Here is a 21,307-nt window from a genome sequence, read left to right as displayed (position 1 = left end):
ATTATTCAATTTTGAAGTGTAGCAATGCCATACAAACAATGGTGCTCCTTATGTTAAATTAAATGAAGTGGAACATCAGGTGAGCAGGAGAGAACCCTGCCGCCTAAATGAGAGACAAAAAATTAAGCATGGGCATCGGGCCGGCCCGACATCCAAAAACTAGGCCCTGCCCAACTCAGAAAACCCGAGCTCGAGCCCGGCCCGATTAAATTTAACAATATTTTTTAATATGAAATTATATATATATAATTACTTATAATAAAGTATTGTATATATATTAATAAAGAAAAATAAAAATAAATTATCGGGCCCACCCAGGTCGACCTGGCCTGGTCCGATGCCCAGCCTTACCAATATATATATATATATATATATATATATATATATATATATATATATATATATATATATATATATATATATATATATATATATATATATATATATATATATATATATATATATATAGAGAGAGAGAGAGAGAGAGAGAGAGAGAGAGAGAGAGAGAGAGAGAGAGAGGGGAAAAAAAAGAGAAAGAGAGAGAGAGTTTGGGAAACTAATATTTATGGGTTTCCGCCAATTGAATTGAGTATAAACACATAACATAATTCTTAAGACTTGTTCGCAGAATTTGGATCAAAAGTACGATCCTAGATGAAATTTCTCTCACATGAGAAAAAAAAAAAGTAAAGAAGAATATGCTGTCCCATTAACCTCCAAGTGGTGGGCACTTTCATGTTTTCTTCCTTTTTATTGGCAGACGGGAATCTACCCCTCTCTCTCTCTCCCCCTCTCTCTCTCTCTCTCTCTCTCTCTACAAACACATACATACATTATATATATATATATATATGCCTCGTTGGTATTATTCTTTAACTCCATCCTTTCTGCATATTATAATATACATGTTCTGCATTATTTGAATTGTTCTGTAGAAGTTTGTGGTGGTTGGGCCTACAAGTTTGACAATGAATTTGGACGATCCCTGAATGTCTCAAGAATTTGTGGAATTGTTAAGATAAAACCTAAGTTCGCCGATATTAACTTGAATAATGGCACATTTTAGCGAATATTGTTAGCGTTGACCCTCGCAGCCAGACAAAAAAGTAAACGAAAATTGGAGGCTAGCTTTGTCAGGGAAGCAAGGTGTGGGCTCCGGTGGGCAGTTGCCTACACAGACCTCATACAATTTACTTGTTGGTGCCCTTCAACCATTTTACGAATCGGATCCGATCGGATCTGATATTGATCATGCCTAATTAGAGGGCCTGGATGGGAACCTGAACCGGATCCGACTGCACCTAGGTATTCATAGAGTGGATCCAGATCAGCTACCATTTGGACTTGGTCATGGAAAAGAAGAGAGAACTGAAAACCAAAACAGTACCAGTTGCGTGCCTACTGGATACTCGACCCGGATCCATGATGTCCAAAATAGCATATGGATATGGATCTAAGACTAATAGCATCAGCTAGTGTTTGAAAGGTCCATAGTATGTCGTGTTGCTCAGATTCAAGATTCCCTAGTCCATTCAATGGAGGTACGTAGATACTCTTGGATCTTGGATTGGGACTGATCCATTTGTCCGGGTCCCACACTCCATACCAAGAGTTTCATTGGACTGGTTGGTTTATGGTTGGCGAGAGAGAGAGAATGGAAATGTGCTACATTGAAATGACAAAAATGCCCTTATAATTTAATTTATGATGTTGCCAGTGGTTGGGCAATTATGTCAGCCTCATTAATTAGCCCAATTATATGCCCCCATCCCTCCTTAAATTTAAGAGAAAAAATCAAAATTTTATATGTAAATTTTTAAAATTCTGCTTTAACTTATATAAACAATCGACCTTGTTAAAATTTTGAAAGCATAGTTTGATTCCTGCAATGAAAAATTGCTATTGATGGACTAAAAGTACACTCCTTTCCTCAAATTTTAGAAAATAATAAAGTCAAGCTCATCTTTCCATGTTTTACATCTAGCCGCTCCAACTAAACCAATATAAACAATGAAACGAAAACTTTTCGAGGTTGAGTGTTCGTTTTCTCACTAAATGCTCGTTTTTTTTTGTATTTTTTGTTACTTTTCCTATGTTTTGTCAATATTGTATCGTATCGGTCTATCATCGAAGTAGAAAAGTTTTTTTCTTTTTTTTAAGTATCTTAAATCAGTTCAAATTATTCTAAAATTAAATAAGCCGATACACCCAGCAAACCGAAACGAGACGGGCACCGACACTCCCCAGAACACTGTCTTAGCGCTTCAGTGCCTTCACCACATGTCCATGTCCTATTTGGGCAGTCTATTTTCAACCCATTATTCTCTCCCGCAAGAAAAAAACAAAAATTAAGAATGCCGCCCTTACCTTATACAAAATAGTGCAAAAGAGTCTCTTGTGGTGCACTTTTCTGCAAATATTTTTTTTTAACTTTTTACTAACTCTTTCATGGTGTAGCGTTGTTACAATTAGTAGCGGATCTCCAGAAATTTTTGATTGGGGGCATTAAAAATTTAAATTTTAAACTTTAAGAAGCACTCATCTATAAAAAAAAAAACTAAAACTTATTGAAGTCTATATATGTAAATAAATAATTTTTGTAGGCCGCCTTTAGCTATAGTGCGCCCACACTAACCTTTCAAAAATTTCATAGCACCTAAGTGGACTCATCTTTAGCTACACAAAATGTGTAGACCAAATTTAAGTCAATAACTTAAACTGCTCCTCAATTAATTTTTTTTTTTTTTTGCTCCGCTCTTGCTTCATCTTTCTTCCTCTTTGAGAATGAATATAAGCCTGGTCCCACATTTTTTTTGTGGATTGGAATTTGCTTAGAAGTTATAAGATCAATGCTCTATAACTTTTGTAAAAAAATATTATTTTATAGCAACGTCAAGATCAGGTCTTACGAGTAGAATAAGCCTAGACATCTGGTTGCCTGACCTGATAATGAGTTGGGTTCGAGCTGGCTCGACACCCGAAACTCAACTTGGTTAGATAATTAAAACTGGAGCTCGAGCTTGAGTCACTTGATTAAATTAAAAAATATATTTTTAATATAAAATAATATATAAATATAATTAAATCGTAATAATATATTATAGTTATATATAATAATAATAATAATAAACTAAATATTTAAGACCCGGTGCCCTTTATGATCAAAGAGCATTCATGAAATTGAATTTATTGTGAAAAGTTTAGTTTCTTGGTCAGAGGAAAGAATTTGAGGGTCAAAGAACATTTGCGTTTCAGAAATAAAATTTTCATTACACCAAGGTACTGGATTTATGGTCAAATCTTTGTTGCTTTAGTTGACTGACCTCGAAGGAACACTAATGACGGCCGGTTTGTAATATAGCTTAATGCTAGGGACTACGTTGAAAAAATGAATAGAGGAAAACTACGAGGGCAGCTCGTCGTATCAGCGGAATTGTTCATATTTAATTATCATCCACCTACGTCCGTTTACTGTTTCCTTTTTACAGAAACGCGCCTAATCTAGTAATAGCCTTTTCCTTTGAGCAACGTGCTTCCTCCTGGACTAAACAATCTGTCTCCTGAGCCAACCTGTGTTTTATTTTTTCTCCTTGTTACCAAAATCCTTCTCGTTTCTTTCATCCTTTTGCAATTTGGCTGTTGTGTGGTTCTTGGCTTAGGATTTCGAGTGTCATGCATTTCTCCAATGATGGTAAAGTTTGCATTTCTCTCCTCCTTTTCGCAAGTTTTGAAATGATTCTGGTAGAATTTTAGTGGGCTATAGATAGTTTTCAGTTTATCTGTTTTATTCTTTGATTTCTCATGGAGATCTTCGTGAAACTGGGGTTTGGGAGTTGGAATTGTTTGATCTGTTGATGGGTGTCATTGGCTTTAACAGAAACTTTGGGATATCATATATGTTCATTGTTATTGTTTTTTTGTGTGTGGTGGTGGTGGCTTCTGCTCCTTTGACACATGATTACACTTCTAAACGTGGATGGCGTTTTCTTTGGTGGCTGCAGAGTTCGATTTCAGTGAACTTCAGCAAGAAGCTCAACACCGTTGGCTGAAGCCAGCAGAGGTGCTGTTTATTTTACAGAACCATGAGAAGTTCAAGATTACTACAGAATCTCCAACTAAACCTCCAAGTAGGTTAATTCTGTCTTCTATATAATTGATGGATAATTATCTGTGGGTCTGTTCTTGCTGACATCTCAGGAGGAAATTGATTCTTTTCTCATTTTGATGATATTACTGGTGTATGAAATATATCTGAGTGCGATTATTCTTGCTTGGTATGTAGAAGTAAGTCAAGTCTTTCATGACTTGATGACTGATGGCTTATAGATGTCTAGCGTCCCGTTTAGCCATTCTGTTTGCTGTTTCTCTCTGTTCTGCAGGTGGTTCCTTGTTCCTATTCAACCGGAGGATACTTCGTTTTTTCCGCAAGGATGGCTATAATTGGAGAAAAAAAAGAGATGGAAGAACGGTTGGAGAAGCACATGAGAGACTGAAGGTTAGCTGATCACCTGATTCTGCTGCGCTTTCTGCTTCTTGTAGTTTTAGTTGAAGCGCACTTGTTTTATCTGTCAAGTGTAATGAGCTTGCCGATCAAGTTGTTGTATTATACACCATTCATGTCTCTATGTGTGTGGTCGTTATTCTTTTTCTTAAATTCATGTCCATGTCTTAGACTTGGGAAGGTTTCTGATGGTTTACTGTATCTTGAGGGTTGAACATTCGTCACCTGTAGGGATCCATGGTGCATGCTTTCCAAACTTCAGTTATGGGGTAAGGGTTCAAAACTAAAACTTTTGGGTGTCGGTCCAGCAACTCCATACTGTATCAGCAGAAATTATAGGAACACATGATCAGGCGAAGAAATAGGTATACAGAAAAAAGCTCAATTGGAAAGGGTATTTACTGGTGGATTATTGAAGCACTCAGGATTTTATTTGGGGGTTGTTCTCATGAAAGGATGTCTAAGAGAAAAACCTAGGTATGGCAGCACAGATAATACACTTGACACAATCTAAGCACAAGGATGGGTATACACTATACAGTCCTCTAATTGGTGCAAAAACTGGCTTTAATCTCAACAGCAGTTTAGGCAATCTACTTGATTGATCAGCATTCTGTTAGCTGTACCTCTCTTTTAGAGTCAACGGTTTAAGAGTATCTGTGCGTTAAAGATCAATTTAGCTGCTTGAGCACCGTTGGCTAGTTCTATTGCCAAATTTCACAGCATTAAGATATATGGTAAATGTGTCGTGTCTTCTGTGTTTCTTTACTGTACCTTACAACTATGACGTGTAATTGGTTTTTAGTGGCTTCCAAGTCAATCCCCTGTAATATATATAGAACGTTTTGTGATTTAACAGCTCCTACCTTTCCCTGGGGAAAACATAATCCCAAGAACTATGCTAAACAGGCAAAGTGCAGTATGTTCACTGCTATTTTTATACATGCATTTATTTTTGGTTTCTTTTGTGTTGGCCTTTGTGTTAAAACCTCCCTTCCTAGTTTTTCATCATATTCTGCTGCAGCAGTTCTGACTTCTGATTGTTGCAAGAAGCTGTGTTATATTGCATTTGCAAGCATCTGACAGGTGACAGCAGATGCATGTTGTGCCAAAGTTTTGTCAGTGTCACAACCATAAATCAGTGACTTTTTTCAGCTATTGAAAATATCAAGTATCAACCTTTTTGTTGTTAACTTTATTAGCCGCGTCCAATGTGGAAGATTTCACACTCAAAGGAATTCCTTCTTGTATATGTGCCTAGGTGGGGAATGTTGATGCATTAAACTGCTATTATGCTCATGGAGAGGATAACCCAAATTTTCAAAGGCGAAGTTATTGGATGCTTGATGGGTATGTCTAATCTTTTCCTGTGCTTTTTATTGTGGAATTTTTGATACTGCATGGTTCTTGTTATTGTGAAATCTTTGGCTGGTAGTCTCTACTCCTTGCTTATGTCAAAGTCACTACAAATATTTTACCATTTACTTGGATTTCTCGAGGAAAAAATGAGCCTTTTCAATGTTTGATGGTCAATACACCTTCCCTTGCAAATTTTATCCTTTCTTGTAACTAGGGCTGGACAATACGTTGAAATGGGCCTTTCTCTGTGTCAGTCACTAATGCTGAGAACTTACAAGTAGCTTATGAAAGGGCATGCATGAGCTGATCAATACTAGCCAAACAAGTGCCAGCTTGTTTTCTGATTACTTTTGATGTTTTTAAAGCTTTGGTATTTAAGATATGTTCTTATGTCTGTGTAGTGTGATATGCATGTCCATAGCAAACATGTAGACACACATAATGTGTATGCATGTGAAAATATGTATGCTATATATTAACAAGTCTGTAAGCCAAAACCAACCTTTCTTCATATTGAATTCATTTATATATGTCAAGGAGCCAATCTTTTCTGATGGATCCTATTCCATGGATACAAAGAAAACATTTATATATTTCATGAGCTAAACTTATCTGATCCAGTTGGCTCATTTGCCAGTCCGCTGTGATCTTTTATCCTTTGATGGACTCTACAGATTTAAAAAATTATTTTTTTTGGATTTGTTACAGCCAACGGTCTTAGAGAGAGAAAATCCTTTTATTAACTAACCCTAATCTCACTCATAAAGAGATTAGGGCAGCGGTGGAGACTTACAAATAACATCAACCAAAAGTAGAGAAATGTTTAAAAGTGAACTCCTAATCTCAAAAATATTTCAAAGGGCCACCTAGAAACTTAAAGTCTTCTAATTTAGTACTTCCCATCAAGTTGAAGCATGCATATTAATCATGCTTAGCTTGTCATAACATCTGGAGAAATCATCAATAGGAAGAGCTTTGGTGAAGACATCTGCAATTTGATCTTCAAATGATATATGAATGGAGGATATGCTTCCTCCTTGAACTACGTCCCGAATGTAATGGCAGTGTACTTCAATATGTTTGGAGAAATGAATTGTTTGCAATGTACGTGGCTGCCCTATTGTCACAATACATCCTCATGAGAAGAGGAATTGACACACTTAGGCTAGATAGCATGGATTTAGCCCAAGTCATTTTAGCGACAGTTTGAGTCGTAGCCCTGTACTTAGATTCTGCGCTAGATCTTGACACCACACCTTGTTTGTTGCTTCTCTAGGATATAAGGTTGCCTCCCACAAATACACAGAATCCTGTGGTAGACTTCCTGTCTTCGACTGAGCCAGCATAGTCATCTTCACTATAGACTTCCACTTCTTTTTGTGAACAAAAGTCATTTACCTGGAGACGATTTCAAATATTTGACCACCATTAATGTTGCATTCCATTGAACTTTCCTGGGTCTTTCCATGAATTGACTTAGCTTTCCAATTGCAAAGCTAATGTCTGGTATGGTCACAGTAACATAAAGGAGCTTCCGAATAAGAGATCTGTGATGTATGCATGGATTCATAGGTAGAGTGACCGGTTTAGCTCTTAGCATCCTGGTGTCCTGTAATAAATCAAGAACATACTTCCTTTGGGATAAAATTATACTTTCATTGTTGCAAGCAACCTCCATTCCCATGAAATATCATAGTTGACCAAGATTTTTCATCACAAAGTATTTTTGGAGAAACAAATTTGTATTATAATTCTTTTGATTGGAGTCACCTGTTAAGATAATATGATCAACATAAACTACTTAAATAGTCATACCCTAAGAATTCTTCTTGATAAACAAAGAATGATCAAGAGGAAATCTTGCAAAGCCACACTTTGGGACCACCTTAGAGAACTTATGGAACTAGACACAAGGACTCTGTTTGAGTCTATATATAGTCTTCTTCAGTTTGCACACTTTTCCATACTTCCCTTGTCGTTTAAACCCTAGTGGTTGTTGCATATAGACAGTCTCATTGAAATCACCGTACAAAAAATACATTTTTGACATCAAGCTGATATATGTGCTAGTTATGGTGTACAACCACAGAGATGATAAGATGGATGGTTCTCAATCAGGCAACAAGAGAAAAAGTTTCAAACAAATCAACACTATAGGTCTGCATGTAGCCCTTAACAACCAACCTAGCCTTTTGTATCTTTTCATAGAACCATCAGAATGACATTTCATGGTGAGTACTGGAGCCAACAATGTCATAATCAGGAGGAGGATCAACAAGTTCTCAGGTATCCCGCTAAACCAAGACATCCATCTCATCTTGCATAGCTTGTCTCCACTGTGTATCTAATAAAGTCCACTGGCGCAAGGAGGAACTGCATGGATAGTCAGAGCTTGAATAAACCGTTGCATACTCTTACCAACACCGTTAGTAGAAACAAAATGACGAATGAGATGTAAAGTACATTGCCGCTTGCCTTTGCGAAGAGCAATGGATAAATCCTGATAGGGATCAGATATATCTATAGTGGGCTCATATAGACTAGGTATACTTACCTCCTGAGAAGAAGTTGGGGAATGATCATGAGAGGGGTCCTGTTGACGTGTGTAGACCAGCAGAGGATCACGAAACTTGGAGACACTAGAAGGAGACTCACATGGGAATAACTCCAATGAAATGGGAGGGAAAGATAGTGGGCCAGATGATCATGGCATCTTAGTAGAGGTAAGAGATGGACTATAATAATGCTGAGACTCAAAAAATATGACATCCGCACTGATATACTCCTTTTGAGTCAAGAGGTCAAAGCATTTGTAACCTTTATGATTTTTGGAGTAGCCAATAAATATACACTTAATTGCTTGAGTGGTCAATTTATCACGTGTAGGCCTAAGGATGTAAACAAAGCATGTGCAACCAAACATTTTGGGAGCGATCAAAAAACAAGGGTTATTGTGGGTACACAAGTTTAATGGGAACTTGGTTGTTGATGGAGGATGAAGAAAAACGGTTGGTCAAGTAACAGGCAATGATGATGAGTCTCCCCAAAAATATGCAGGTAAATGAGTATGAAACATTAGAGAACACGCTACATTTAAAAGTTGGTGATGCTTTTGCTCAGTTACTCCATTTGGCTGGGAGGTATGGGGATAAGTAAACTGAGGGAAATGCCATTATCAGAGTAAAATTTCATTAACGTAGATGCCTTGAACTCGAGTGTTATCAGTGTGAATACTTTTAACAAGAATACCAAATTGGGTATATATTTCAACAATAAGGTTCTTGAGAACATATGACTTCAGACCTTTCTTTCAAAAGGAAAACCAAAGTGACTCGAGAATAATCATCAACAATGACAATGAAATAAAGAAATCGAGACCTACTGGCAACTCTGTTAGGACCCCACACATCAACATGAAGAAGATCAAATAGTCCACACTAAACAAACTAAGACTTGATAAATAACTGCTACGAGCATGCTTGCCAAGTTGACACGCTTCACACTGGAACGACTTTGGTACTGATAGATGAAGAAGTAGGTGATAGAGCTTGGTATGGATGACCTAGTCTGAGATGCCATTGGAAGGGGGTGGACAATGAAGAAGTCGAGGAGGCCGCAAAGGCCATTGAATCAGACAAGAAGTAAATGCCCCCTTGCTCATAACCTCCACCAATTGTCTTCCTAGTTTGCAAATCCTGAAATGGACATAAATAAGAGTCAAATGTAACACGACAATGTAAGTCATTAGTCAATTTTCCGACTGATAAAACATTAGTGGGAAACTCAGGAGCATATAACACATTAGGGATTGTCATGGAATGGGAAATCTTAAAATCTCCATAACCCATAATAGGAGACAATTTGCTATCTGCAAGTTTCACATGTTGAGTTTGACGTAATGTGTGGAGCAAGGTAAATAATGAAAGTCTACTACAAAAGTGCTTTGATGCTTTTGAATCAATAATATAAGTAGTACATGTATCATGTGGAGCAGTATTGGTAGACATAACACCATCTATCATAACCGTGGAAGCTTATAGCTGAATAGATCTGTGTGCTAAGAACTGCTTATACTCTGACTTGTTGATATTCACCGTCATAGTCTTAGGATGGGAAGAAGATGAAGACCCCTCTACTACTGATGAAGCTGCCTGGACAGATCCAATAAGAGATTGTAATGAATTCTTGCCCTACTTAGATGCAACACCTCTGCCTAAGGATGTACCTTGTCTTCCAAATGCCCTATTTTCCCACAGTAGGTACACTGGAATCTCCCACTACCTCCTCTCAACCCTTGACCTATGCCCCTTCCCCTGGAGAAACTACCCCCACAACCTCCTGAAGCTACCAAGCCAGAGGCAGGAGCAGCGGTAGAAGGCTGAGAAAGGGGCACAACAAGATGATTGAGTTTGTTGTAAGCCTAGCTAGGTTAGGGATTTCTGCTCCAATCAACATCTACGCCTTTGCTACTGCGTATTCGGGAGAGAGCCCTTGTAGAAACTTTCCCACCCTAGACCTTTCACCATGAGTCTTGTGGCATGTGGGACATGGAGGACGCAGAGCTTTCAGCCTTTCATATATTGACTTGATGGAAGCGAAGTACTGTGCAAGACTTTGATCACCCTGTCACAAAATAAGTAATTCCTCCTCCACGTGCCAGATCTTGCTAACATTCTTGTCATTACAATACGTTTGTTTCAAAAAAGTCCCACATCTGTTTGGCAAAGGTATAGTATGCAATAGTAAAGGTAATATGGGGTTGCATACTATTCATGATTTATAACATGACAATATTATTATTTTCCTTCCATATACTATATTTTCCACTCTTCACCACATGCTTATTTTCTTCTATAACATGCTCCTTCCGATGTCTAATCATAGATATCATAAACACACGAGACCAAATCTCATAATTAGATGATTAAATTCATCTAACTTTACAATAAAACCATAAGAAAAGGGATTGCCTGTGTTTTTATGCTCATAATGCGAGACTGAACATTATGACCTTAATCTGGTCGCACTTTGATAAAATCAAGAGTATAGCACACAACAATCAACTTGAGAGGATTTAGGCAACAAAACTTTTCAGCATCAATAAAAGTACTTAAAAAAAATATTTATCAACTTGCGGTTCAGTAAATCAGTCCATCAATCACAACAATCAACTTGAGAGGATTTAGGCAGCGAAATTTTTCAGCATCAATAAAAGTACTTTTAAAAAAAATCTATGAACTCGCTGTTCAGTAAATCAGTCCACCAAACTTCTACGTAGTAGACTTCATACCATTGCTTACTCTAATCCACATATGCATATAAGAAAGACAATCAATCTGATAAGAGTATACCCAACTTGCAAACCACTTTTCCACATTCAGCCAAAAAAAATTCTAATAAGATTATGGTCCACGTACAACCACTCTTCCACAAGTGCAGATCTGACTTAGAACTTGCCAACGCAACTCCCACGTAGTTGCTCACGCTCCACTACATCCACGTTGAGAACCTAATCACACATACCTCTCACGTGTGATTGGGTTCCCCTTCCACGCTGCTCCACTATCTCCCGATCAGTAGAGAGAAGAGAGAAAGCAAGGGTAGAAGAAGAAAAGAGGTATGAAGAGATGGGAGAGAGAGAGTAGAAGGAGAAGAGGTAGCCGGAAAGTCACGTTAGTCATTGGTAGAGAAGGGTGGATGTCACCAGCTCTGATACCATGTTAGAGCAGGTAGTCTTAGAGAGAGAAAATCCTTTTATTAACTAACCCTAATTTCACTAATAAAGACATTAGGGCAGCGATGGAGACTTACAAATAACATCAACCAAAAGTAGAGAAATGTTTAAAGAGAACTCCTAACTATTAAATATTGCAAAGGACCACCTAGAAACTTAAAGGCTTCTAAGTTAACTTACCAACCTTTTTTTATGGGACATGTAATACGTCACATTTAATGGATCGATCCTGTACATTCTTTGGGCACTAACTATTTATTAACCTAATGGGACATATTATAGATTCCATTGTATATAATATATTGATCCTATTACGCTGATGGAAAATATGCTATGATGCTTATATCCAGCTTATGCTTATAGTTTTCTCAAGGATCAGACAGTCAATGAGTGGATATATCTAGTTTTGAGTCCTAGTGACTTTGGGCATCATTATGATGACAGTTTCTGATATCATACTTGGTTTTCAAAATCCTGACTGGTCCGACTAGTTGGTCGAGTCTCGAGTCAGTTATTGACTGGCCTGTGTTTTGAACTAGCTTGCTCAGACCAGTCAATTAGTTAGCCTAGTCATTGATTGGCGGACTAGCTCATGACCTATAAATATATACTGCATTCCTTGTATTAATATGTATGTTTCTGTATTTATTTCTATATAAGCATATTTATTTATTTAGTTATAGTCAATTGTCCTGCACCTACATTTTGGCATGCCTTAAATAGCTGATTCTGTGAAAAAAAGAAAGTGTAACGGATAGCAGGATGAAATGTGGTTGCTGGAGATTTGGTTATCTGTATTTACACTTAACTATTTATTCTTGCATTCATCTGTCTGCAGGGCTTATGAACATATTGTTCTTGTTCACTACAGAGAAGTATCTGAGGTGCGTATGGCAGCTACTTCAGTGTTATTGTTATTACTATTATTTTTGCTATCGCATCTTTAGTCAGTGATAACTTCTGGATGTTTCAAATTCTTTCTAGCAGAGACAGCTTCTGACATATTGTATGTGCATGAAAACTAGGCATCCTATACCAGATTCCAGGTTCCAAAGACTCTGATACTGGGAAAATTATAGTAGACCAGAAACCAGATATGATTTTACTGAAAAGATTTTATGTTATGTCTGAGAACTCTGAACTACACTTGATTTGGCACCATGGCTGTGGACCAGAATTTGGCATAACCAGACTGGATCCGACTAAAAAAGGGACTAAAAGCAACTTCTTATTTTATCAGCAAAGGTTCAGGTTTGATCTGGATTATCTTGTAGCAAAGAAAAAAAGACTAAAATGTAATTCAAGTCCGGTGAAAGTCTGATCATGTAACCGAGGCGAGTATCAGGACTGTTTTTTCTTTGAGACATAATGTTGAGATCCGCATCTGAGAATGACCTGGCAGATTTGAATCAGAGATCTAACATATTTACATCCTGCTTTGCATAACTGAATGATTTGTTTGTTTGGTCTATATCATTTCTTGTAGTTGTTGTCAGAGTGATCAGTTACTGATGCAGGTTGATTCAGCTAGTTGTCTTTTTTTAAATGTTAAATAATCTCTTAATATATATTAGCGGCTCTCTTTATAGATGATATTGGTTGTTAGTTTTGATGCTTAGAACCGATCAATAATTTCTTCCAAGAATTCTGTATTTTATGGTGCACAAAGATTTTCAATTACTCTGACAGATTGGCATGCTGCATTTTTCTCAAACTTCTCTATTACTCTTAAGGAGCTAAATCTCAATTACCTTGGACTTCTCTTGTCAACGCCATCAACCCATAAGCTTTATTTATTATCGTAGGTGTTCTATTTAATTTTCTACAGAATCTATTAACCATTATAGGTTAATAAGAAACTATTGGACATAGTTCTATTTAGTTTTCTATCACAATCCCTGGCTATCAAACTCGAGTAAGTTCACCGCTTATTGCTTTCCCAGATATTGTTCATTAGTTCTCTTGATGTTTCCACTGCTTCCAACTAATGGATTAATAAGGTGCACTTCTGCAGAAGGTAATTAAACTGATCTCTTCTTTGTGTGAGTGTCGCATGGGCTAATCAATTTCTACATACCACTTGAACATAATATGGAAATGACAGTGCAATTTGTTTTTTCCCCCGGTTGAGACTGCTGTCCTAAAATATGTTATTCATGTTTGGAAAAAATAATGAAAATTAGTTTTTCATTGACTTTAAAATATACTCATGTTTGGAAGGATTTGTATGCTAAATTGTCCATGCTTTATCTCAGATTCTCAAGGCATTCTGGAATTTTTCATTTAATTTTCCTTTCTTGGCTTTGTTGAAGAATTAGTTGTTGGTTGGAGTATAAAAGTTTCTTTGTACCTTAATTCAGGTTAGGACCAGTTCAGGTTCTGTTTCAAGTATGGTGTCAGAAGTCTCTTCCACCTTTAACAGTCATAATATCAGTTTTTCCAGCCCTCAAAGTCTCGGGCAGGTTCATAGCCTTAATCAAGTATATAATCAACCTTGGAATTCAGTAAGCCCAGGATCTTTAGAAGAAGTTAGCTCCGGAGTGGTTTCTGTGGATGATTATGGAGATAATTTAAATGTTATGGACAGAGCTGTTGAATTTGGAACTCAGTCAAAGCCTGAAGTAAGTCAAACTCTGCGAAGGCTTGCTGAGCAATTAAGTCTTGATGATGATGATGGCCATATTTCCATGTATTGTCCTGAGAATGTTCCATCAAATCATGGTTCCGAGAAGGTTTCTCAGTTTTCTGATGTTTCAGCAAACAACGTAGCCACATTTGAGCAGGATCTGCTTACTAACCTTTTAAGTGATCAGAAGCAAGGTCAATTTGCTGGGAAAGAAAAGGTGGTTGATGAGTCTTACATCAACTCATTATTGCCAAATCCAGGTACATCACATTCTTTTGTGACCAGATGTCCATTACCTCTTCTTTAATGGTTTAATGCACTCTAACAAATAGACCATTATCATGTATTTATCTGCATGACAAAATATTGACAATGTTTCTGTTGCTTGAGTTTTGGGTCATTAACAAAGTATTCCCATGCATATCTTTCAATGGAACATCTCCTTGGTTCCATGGTCATCTACATTGAGCATTTTCTGGTTGATGTGAAGCTTCAACATGGTTATCATGTTGTAACCCAGTTTGGTCTATTTCACATCTTCATCATTTTCCTAACCAATAACTTGCATCCTGTAGTAGCTGAGGCGGGCAGTTATGTTATTTGTATTTTACTGATAAAATTCCTAGCTTAGTTGAGATTATTTGATATCATTTTACTAGTTCTAGTACAAATCTTATGGCTAATTTACTCCATCTTGGAATTGGAAGTTTGGTTTGATCCACTCCAACACACATCCTGTCCAATGCCCAACAAGATGGAACTTCTCAAAGGAAGTCCCCGAAGTGGATTTCCCACCTTTTCCCAAGAAAACTATTCATCTAGAGGATAAACTTCTTCAAAGGTACAGCCTGATTGGGTCAAGTATAGATTATTCAGAACACATAAGCACATGATGTAGAAAGAGGTCGTGCTGTTTGGCTTCCTAAGTTTCTCTTACGAAAAATTGTGTAACATAATGAGATATGCATCACGAAGGCAAAGAAGCTGCAGTAATAATATTTTAGCATCTTCTCATGGTTGAGACCAGAAAACCTCGCCCATGCTAAGCTGGTTTACAAAGTGTTAAAGGGAAAAAAACAAGGGCTAACTTATTGTTAATAAAGGAAACAGGATGATTTGCTATTTGTTGAAATTAAAAATCCTCATGGAATGTTTAAACTTGTGAAGAAGGTAAATGCTTTTCCTATATATTTTGCAAGGTATTTTCAATTGTATTTGTTGTTTCATGCACACATTTTCATGCTTAACTGAGTTCCCTCTCCTCTTTGGTTTATTAAGTAGAAGTTCATGTCCATTTCACAAGTACCACTTTGTTTATCTTTTGATTGTGGTTGTGTCAGAATTGGTTGATGAGTAGTATCACTTCCTCTGTTTGTGTGCTATGCCCTCTAGTGATGTTATCTTCTTAATAGTCTCCTGGTCCTTCAATTACCACATTCTCCAAATATTCCCCCTTTGGATACTGTAGCATGGGCAACTCATTTGGAATCTGAGATCATTGATTGTGCTACCTGTTCAGCCATGCCATTCACTTCCTTGATTGTTTTCCCTTTTTATATATTTGTTATTGCTCTATGAGACTTATTTTGGTGTGGCAGAACTTAACATTCTACTTCACATTCTCTTTAGGCATTCAGGGAAAGCGGCATGGGCAGACTTGGAGTGATCCAATTGAAACAAGAGGCTCTCCATCTTGGAAAGAAATGCTTGAGCTGTCTTCAAGTTCGGCTGCACCTGAAGAAACAAATCTAAATAAAGCATCTTTGCATTGTGTTCCTAGGACATCAGCAAATGGGACGACTGAGCTTGGTGGACACTCTAAGTCGGAACATTCCACTACTTTATATGAAAGAGTAAGTCTAATGAACAAGGGGTATCTATATTGCATATCTCCAATCTTGTAGATCACCTTAAGAATAATCTGTAGTAGCCAGACTTCAGAAAGGGCCTTTGTGGTCTGATGTCAGTTTATATTGCTGTCTCACATACCAGTTATTTAGATCCATTGGTCTCTTTAACATATGTCCAGCGAGTTAGTTGAATCATCTTGACTCTCTCTTCCTTCATAAATATGTGTATGTGTATATGAACATAAATTTTCTTATTCATTTCTTCCATTTATCATTTTTTCCTTCATAGATAACTGACTTTGTAGTTAAAATTTGCTGTGATCAAGGACTGGAAGGAGTTTAATACAACAAAAGTGTCTGTTCCTTCTGTTTATTCTTTAATACATTATGAATTCTGGGCACAGGGTTGGTCACAATTTTCTTCAGAAGGAAAGGGCATTTCTCTGAATCCTGATGAAGAGACCACATGCTTGGCTTGGGGTTGGAAAGTTGTTGAAGGAAACAGGGGAGAAAATGGCTCTGGTCAGCCTTCTGCCAATAATTTGTGTCAGCAACTTTCTGCTGCACGTCAGTTCCTACTTGGGACCGACAACCTTGAATTACCAACTTCGTCTTCCTTGCCCCAACATGATGAAAAACCTTCTGCTTCACAAAGCTTGTTAAGATCCAACGTTCATGTAGGGGATCATCATGATGGGATACTCAGAAGGGAAAGTAGTCTAGAATGGACTGAAACTAAGGACATGAGCATCTCTTGCAGCCAGTACTCTCCAGAATATTATGGAACTCTGTTTGATCAAGAACATCATCTGGGTCAACCTCCTGAAGCTGATTCAGGTTTGACTGTTTCACAAGTTCAACGGTTTACCATACGAGAAATATCTCCAGATTGGGCATATTCTACAGAAGGTTCAAAGGTATTCTTTCTCTTTCTACATCTCACTTACTTTAAGATTCTTTAGCATGTCGACTTTACATGTTTCTTATTGGACGGAAGTTTCTACAGGTTTTTTTCTTTGTGAACTGTTGGTTTCTCTAAAGTCTACATGTCTTAATTAGTATTTGTGATGCAATAGGATTTTTTTTGTTTTCTGTACCTTGTTCTACTTCAGGATATGCAGTTTGATATCCAAAAGAAAGTGACTAGTTAAGACCCTTAAGTTGTATATCGATCTTTCTTTGCTAAACAATGTTGTCTGTGGTGGTGATAATTAAGGTCTACATGGCAATATCTGTTGTTTTTTTCTTGATCAGTTGAGTTAGATGCTCTTCTCTTTATTGTTCGCTATTCTGTTTGTCAACTGATAAAATTCCTTGTCCAATGCAGGTCATAATTATTGGTGATTTTCTTTGTGACCCATCCGAATATAGATGGTGTTGCATGTTTGGTGATATCGAAATCCCAGTGGAGCTTGTACAGAAAGGTGTGCTTCGTTGCCAGGCTCCTCCACATGTCACTGGAAAAGTTCCATTTTGTATCACATCTGGAAACAGAGAATCCTGCAGTGAAATACGAGAATTTGAGTACCGTTTTAAACCTCATGCATATCCTGCAGTCTACTACAGTTCACGAGAACATGAAACAGTTAGTTCAAGGGATGAATTGCTGTTGCTTGTCAAACTCACACAAATGGTATTACATGGAAATGCATATGCTTCAACAGATGGTGTGGAATCAAAAGGCACATCCTCAGATAATTTCAAAGTGGGTGATAATCAATGGGAAGGAATTATAGATTCAATTTTAGATGGTTCAGAGAATTTTTCTGATATTAAGGAGTGGCTATTACAAGAACTTTTAAAGGTTAGATTGGAGCAGTGGCTTCTAGAGAAATGCCAACATGATGGAACTGCAGATTGCTCACTAACCAAGCATGAGCAAGGTGTGGTACATATGATTGCTGCCCTAGGATATGAATGGGCATTGAACAAAGTACTTAAATGTGGTGTTGTTATTAACTTTCGGGACCACAATGGTTGGACCGCACTTCATTGGGCTGCAAAATTTGGGAGGTAAATTTCAAGGCCGTATGGTTTTATTTTACTGAAAGTATGGCACCTTATACTTTTATACAGGAAAATACCTTGTCATATTTACCAATATTTTGCATACTTGATGCAGAAAGGTAGTCTGAGTCCTCATCTAATGATTCTTCATATGCTTGTTAACATCTATGTGACACTGGCATGCCTAAAAGTCAGTGGCACCTGTATCAACACTTCTAGACGTGGGTGCAGACAGGAAATATGGTTCGCATACGGCCAAAACCATGACTCGTTCAGTCAATGAATGTTATGCCCCTTCTTTTCACATTTTGAACTCTTTTCAACTTTGATGGAGTGCATCCTTGCTTTCTTTTGTAAACCTTTACAAGTTTTTAATACCTTTTCTATTTTCTCTAACTGTGTATACTCTTTTGCTTAGACCTTTCATTTTTCAACTGTCAATTTTTTTATTGTATGTTACTTATCAATGTATCTACTGTTTGACAATCATATTCTCTCTCTCTCTCTCTCTCTGTGTGTGTGTGTGTATGTATAGCAGTGTCTCCTGCACAGCCCACGCAAGTCCTTTGATGAGATTGGTTGGCACTTGTATGATTGTATCCACACCCAAACCCATGTAACATAGATTAGTGTTCAGCTCGGCAACATTGTCATGTGCTGTCAGTAATGTCTGAATAACTTTTAAATAGTTAAATGTCCTTCATTGTATCGTTTATCTTAAAAATGTTGAAAAGCCGGAAAGATATTTGTAATCTAATGGAGTTCTAGGGAAACTAATCTTGTAGGGAAAAAATGGTTGCTGCTCTTCTAGCTGCTGGGGCATTTGCTGGTGCTGTGACAGATCCTACTTCACAAGAGCCATCTGGTAGAACAGCTGCAGCTATTGCTGCTGCCAATGGGCATAAGGGACTTGCAGCATATCTTTCAGAGGTTGCACTTACAAGTCATCTTTCATCACTTACACTGGGTGAAACTGAAATTTCTAAAGGGTCTGCTGCTGTTGAGGCAGAAAAAACTGTGGAAAGCATATCAGAAAGGAGCAGTGTTCAGCTCCAGTTGGGTGTCACAGAGGATCAGCTCTCACTGAAGGATTCTTTGGCAGCTGTGAGGAATGCAGCTCAGGCTGCTGCACGCATACAGTCTGCTTTCCGTGCTCATTCCTTCAGAAAGCGGCAGCAGAAAGGTGCAAACCAATATGATGAGTGTGGTATGACTCAAGATGACATTCGTGGACTAGTAGCGGCATCAAAGCTTCACAAGGCCTTTCGTAGTCTTCATGATCACAGGTTAGATGTTGCAGCTACCCGTATTCAAAGGAAATATCTAAGTTGGAAAGGACGTAAAGATTTCCTAATGCTTCGACGGAATGTAGTGAAAATCCAGGTGTGTTTCCACTTTTCAGTTTACATGTTATAGTGACTGTTTTATCAATAGCCTACTTCAGCAGATCAATCTTCATACTGTGTCAATGTTTTGTAGGTAGATTTATCTGGGTTGCTTTATGGCTTTGGAGGAAAGGATCAAGGGCTCTAAGTTTTATATTTCTTTTCAGAATTTACAATTGTGATGTTATTAGCATTTTTTCTGTTCCTTAGAGATCTGATTTCTTTATACACTTGAATCTTGTTTTTATTTTGTATCCCCTTTTTTGGTGACTTGGCAGGCTCATGTCCGAGGACACCAGGTTCGTAAAAAATACAGAGAATTTGTGTGGACCGTTGGAGTTCTTGAAAAGGTCATACTGCGCTGGCGTCGTAAAGGTGCAGGTTTGCGAGGTTTCAGAGCAGAGCAAGACTCAACAGTTGACTTGGATGAAGATGATGACATACTAAAAGTATTCCGGAAACAGAAAGTGGATTTGGCTCTCGACGAAGCTCTCTCTCGAGTGCTTTCCCTGGTTGATTCTCCTGATGCTCGCCACCAATATCGACGTATGCTTGAAAGCTATAAGCAAGCTAAGGTTAGATGAGTTTATGACACAAATATCCAGTAGCATGAGCATTTAAGGATCCTTCTGTTACAAATGCTGTTGCAGTTTGTGCTTTTACTTGTGTGGACACTGAGCGATCCCTCTAGCATCCAGTAATTTCTCTTTATTCCTGCAGGCCGAAAGACAGATAAAGGATACACATTGTCATGATGATTCCATGGAGGCTGATGACATGAACCAATTCAGATATCAGTAGGGTGTCCATATTCCTATCAACTAATGCAAAAGAAAAGGAGTTTCTTGAAATAGATTTTATGCAACTGAAGCGTGTACAGTATATATCATGCCACTAGGTGAACTATGGCTTCATACATATGACTGTTGTAAGCTCTTATTTTTCGTGTAAATAGTTGGTTAACACCGAATGCCCATCAATCTCGTGTTTTTTTGTTCAATCGGATTCATAAATTCATGTTTCTGAAGTTCATGTGCATAAATGCATTTTCAGAATATGACCCTCCCATTAAAACAACCTTGGAAAGTAAAAAGGTTCCAGATTGTTCGTCTATATATATGTGTGTGTGTGTGTGTGTGTGTGTGTGTGTGTGTGCGTGCCAGGCATATCAACTACTGCCCAATATGGCCGCTTGTGTGGCTAACCTTGTCCTGTTTGATCTATAGATCAGGTGGCTATAAAGAGTGCCAACTCATAGAAAAATCAATTAAGAAAGATAAATTGAACTTTTCCATTGAAGAGTTGATTTGCACCTCTCTACATTCGAAGACAAACGTGCCGTTCCTTGCATTGATTCACTGATGCAAATGGATCAGGTATTACCCGATTATTTATTCAATTTCAAATGCATTTATTTGGATTTGGTAAAGGCACTCGAGTCCGAATACTCATGGGATTCAGGCTGGCAATGCAAAATTTGAGTCTTAAATTCGCTGAGAACGGGTAAAAGAACTTGGGTATATATGAATGCCAGGCCTGGTATCTTGGGGAATGGGAGAAATGGATGAGGCCATGGTTTTTGGTGAATATTCTTTTTGTTTACCCAATAATATATATATATATATATATATATATATATATATATATATATATATATATATATATTCGATTTTAATTAGTAGGATCTGAATTTCAATTTTAAAAAAACCAAGTCTAAATCTGAATTCCAATTACTTGAGGCTTGAGCTACTCAAACCGTCCCCTGTTCGAAACACAATAACTGTCATAGCAAAAAAAATAAAAAAGAATGATGCGATTATGAATGATGTTTTAAATCCAACCATC

At 37.5% G+C, this 21,307-nt stretch overlaps 1 protein-coding gene across 1 annotated transcript; it reads left to right on the top strand.

Moving 5' to 3' along the window:
- The first annotated feature begins 3,467 nt into the window (after positions 1 to 3,467).
- LOC116257406 (calmodulin-binding transcription activator 4) lies at positions 3,468 to 20,462 on the top strand. The gene is made up of 12 exons (XM_031634125.2): positions 3,468 to 3,691; positions 4,002 to 4,127; positions 4,380 to 4,495; positions 5,763 to 5,851; positions 12,433 to 12,478; positions 13,955 to 14,480; positions 15,850 to 16,073; positions 16,475 to 16,987; positions 17,398 to 18,083; positions 18,863 to 19,460; positions 19,741 to 20,037; positions 20,183 to 20,462. Exons 1-12 carry the CDS (start codon positions 3,673 to 3,675, stop codon positions 20,261 to 20,263), a joined length of 3,321 nt encoding a protein of 1,106 aa, XP_031489985.1. The 5' UTR covers positions 3,468 to 3,672; the 3' UTR covers positions 20,264 to 20,462.
- The last annotated feature ends 845 nt before the right edge of the window (positions 20,463 to 21,307 follow it).

The sequence above is a fragment of the Nymphaea colorata genome, chromosome 7 (genome assembly GCF_008831285.2).
Source record: "Nymphaea colorata isolate Beijing-Zhang1983 chromosome 7, ASM883128v2, whole genome shotgun sequence".
In the NCBI taxonomy this organism is placed as follows: Eukaryota; Viridiplantae; Streptophyta; class Magnoliopsida; order Nymphaeales; family Nymphaeaceae; genus Nymphaea; species Nymphaea colorata.
The sequence above is the reverse complement of the archived record's forward strand: the minus strand, read 5'-3'. Positions and strand labels throughout refer to the sequence as shown.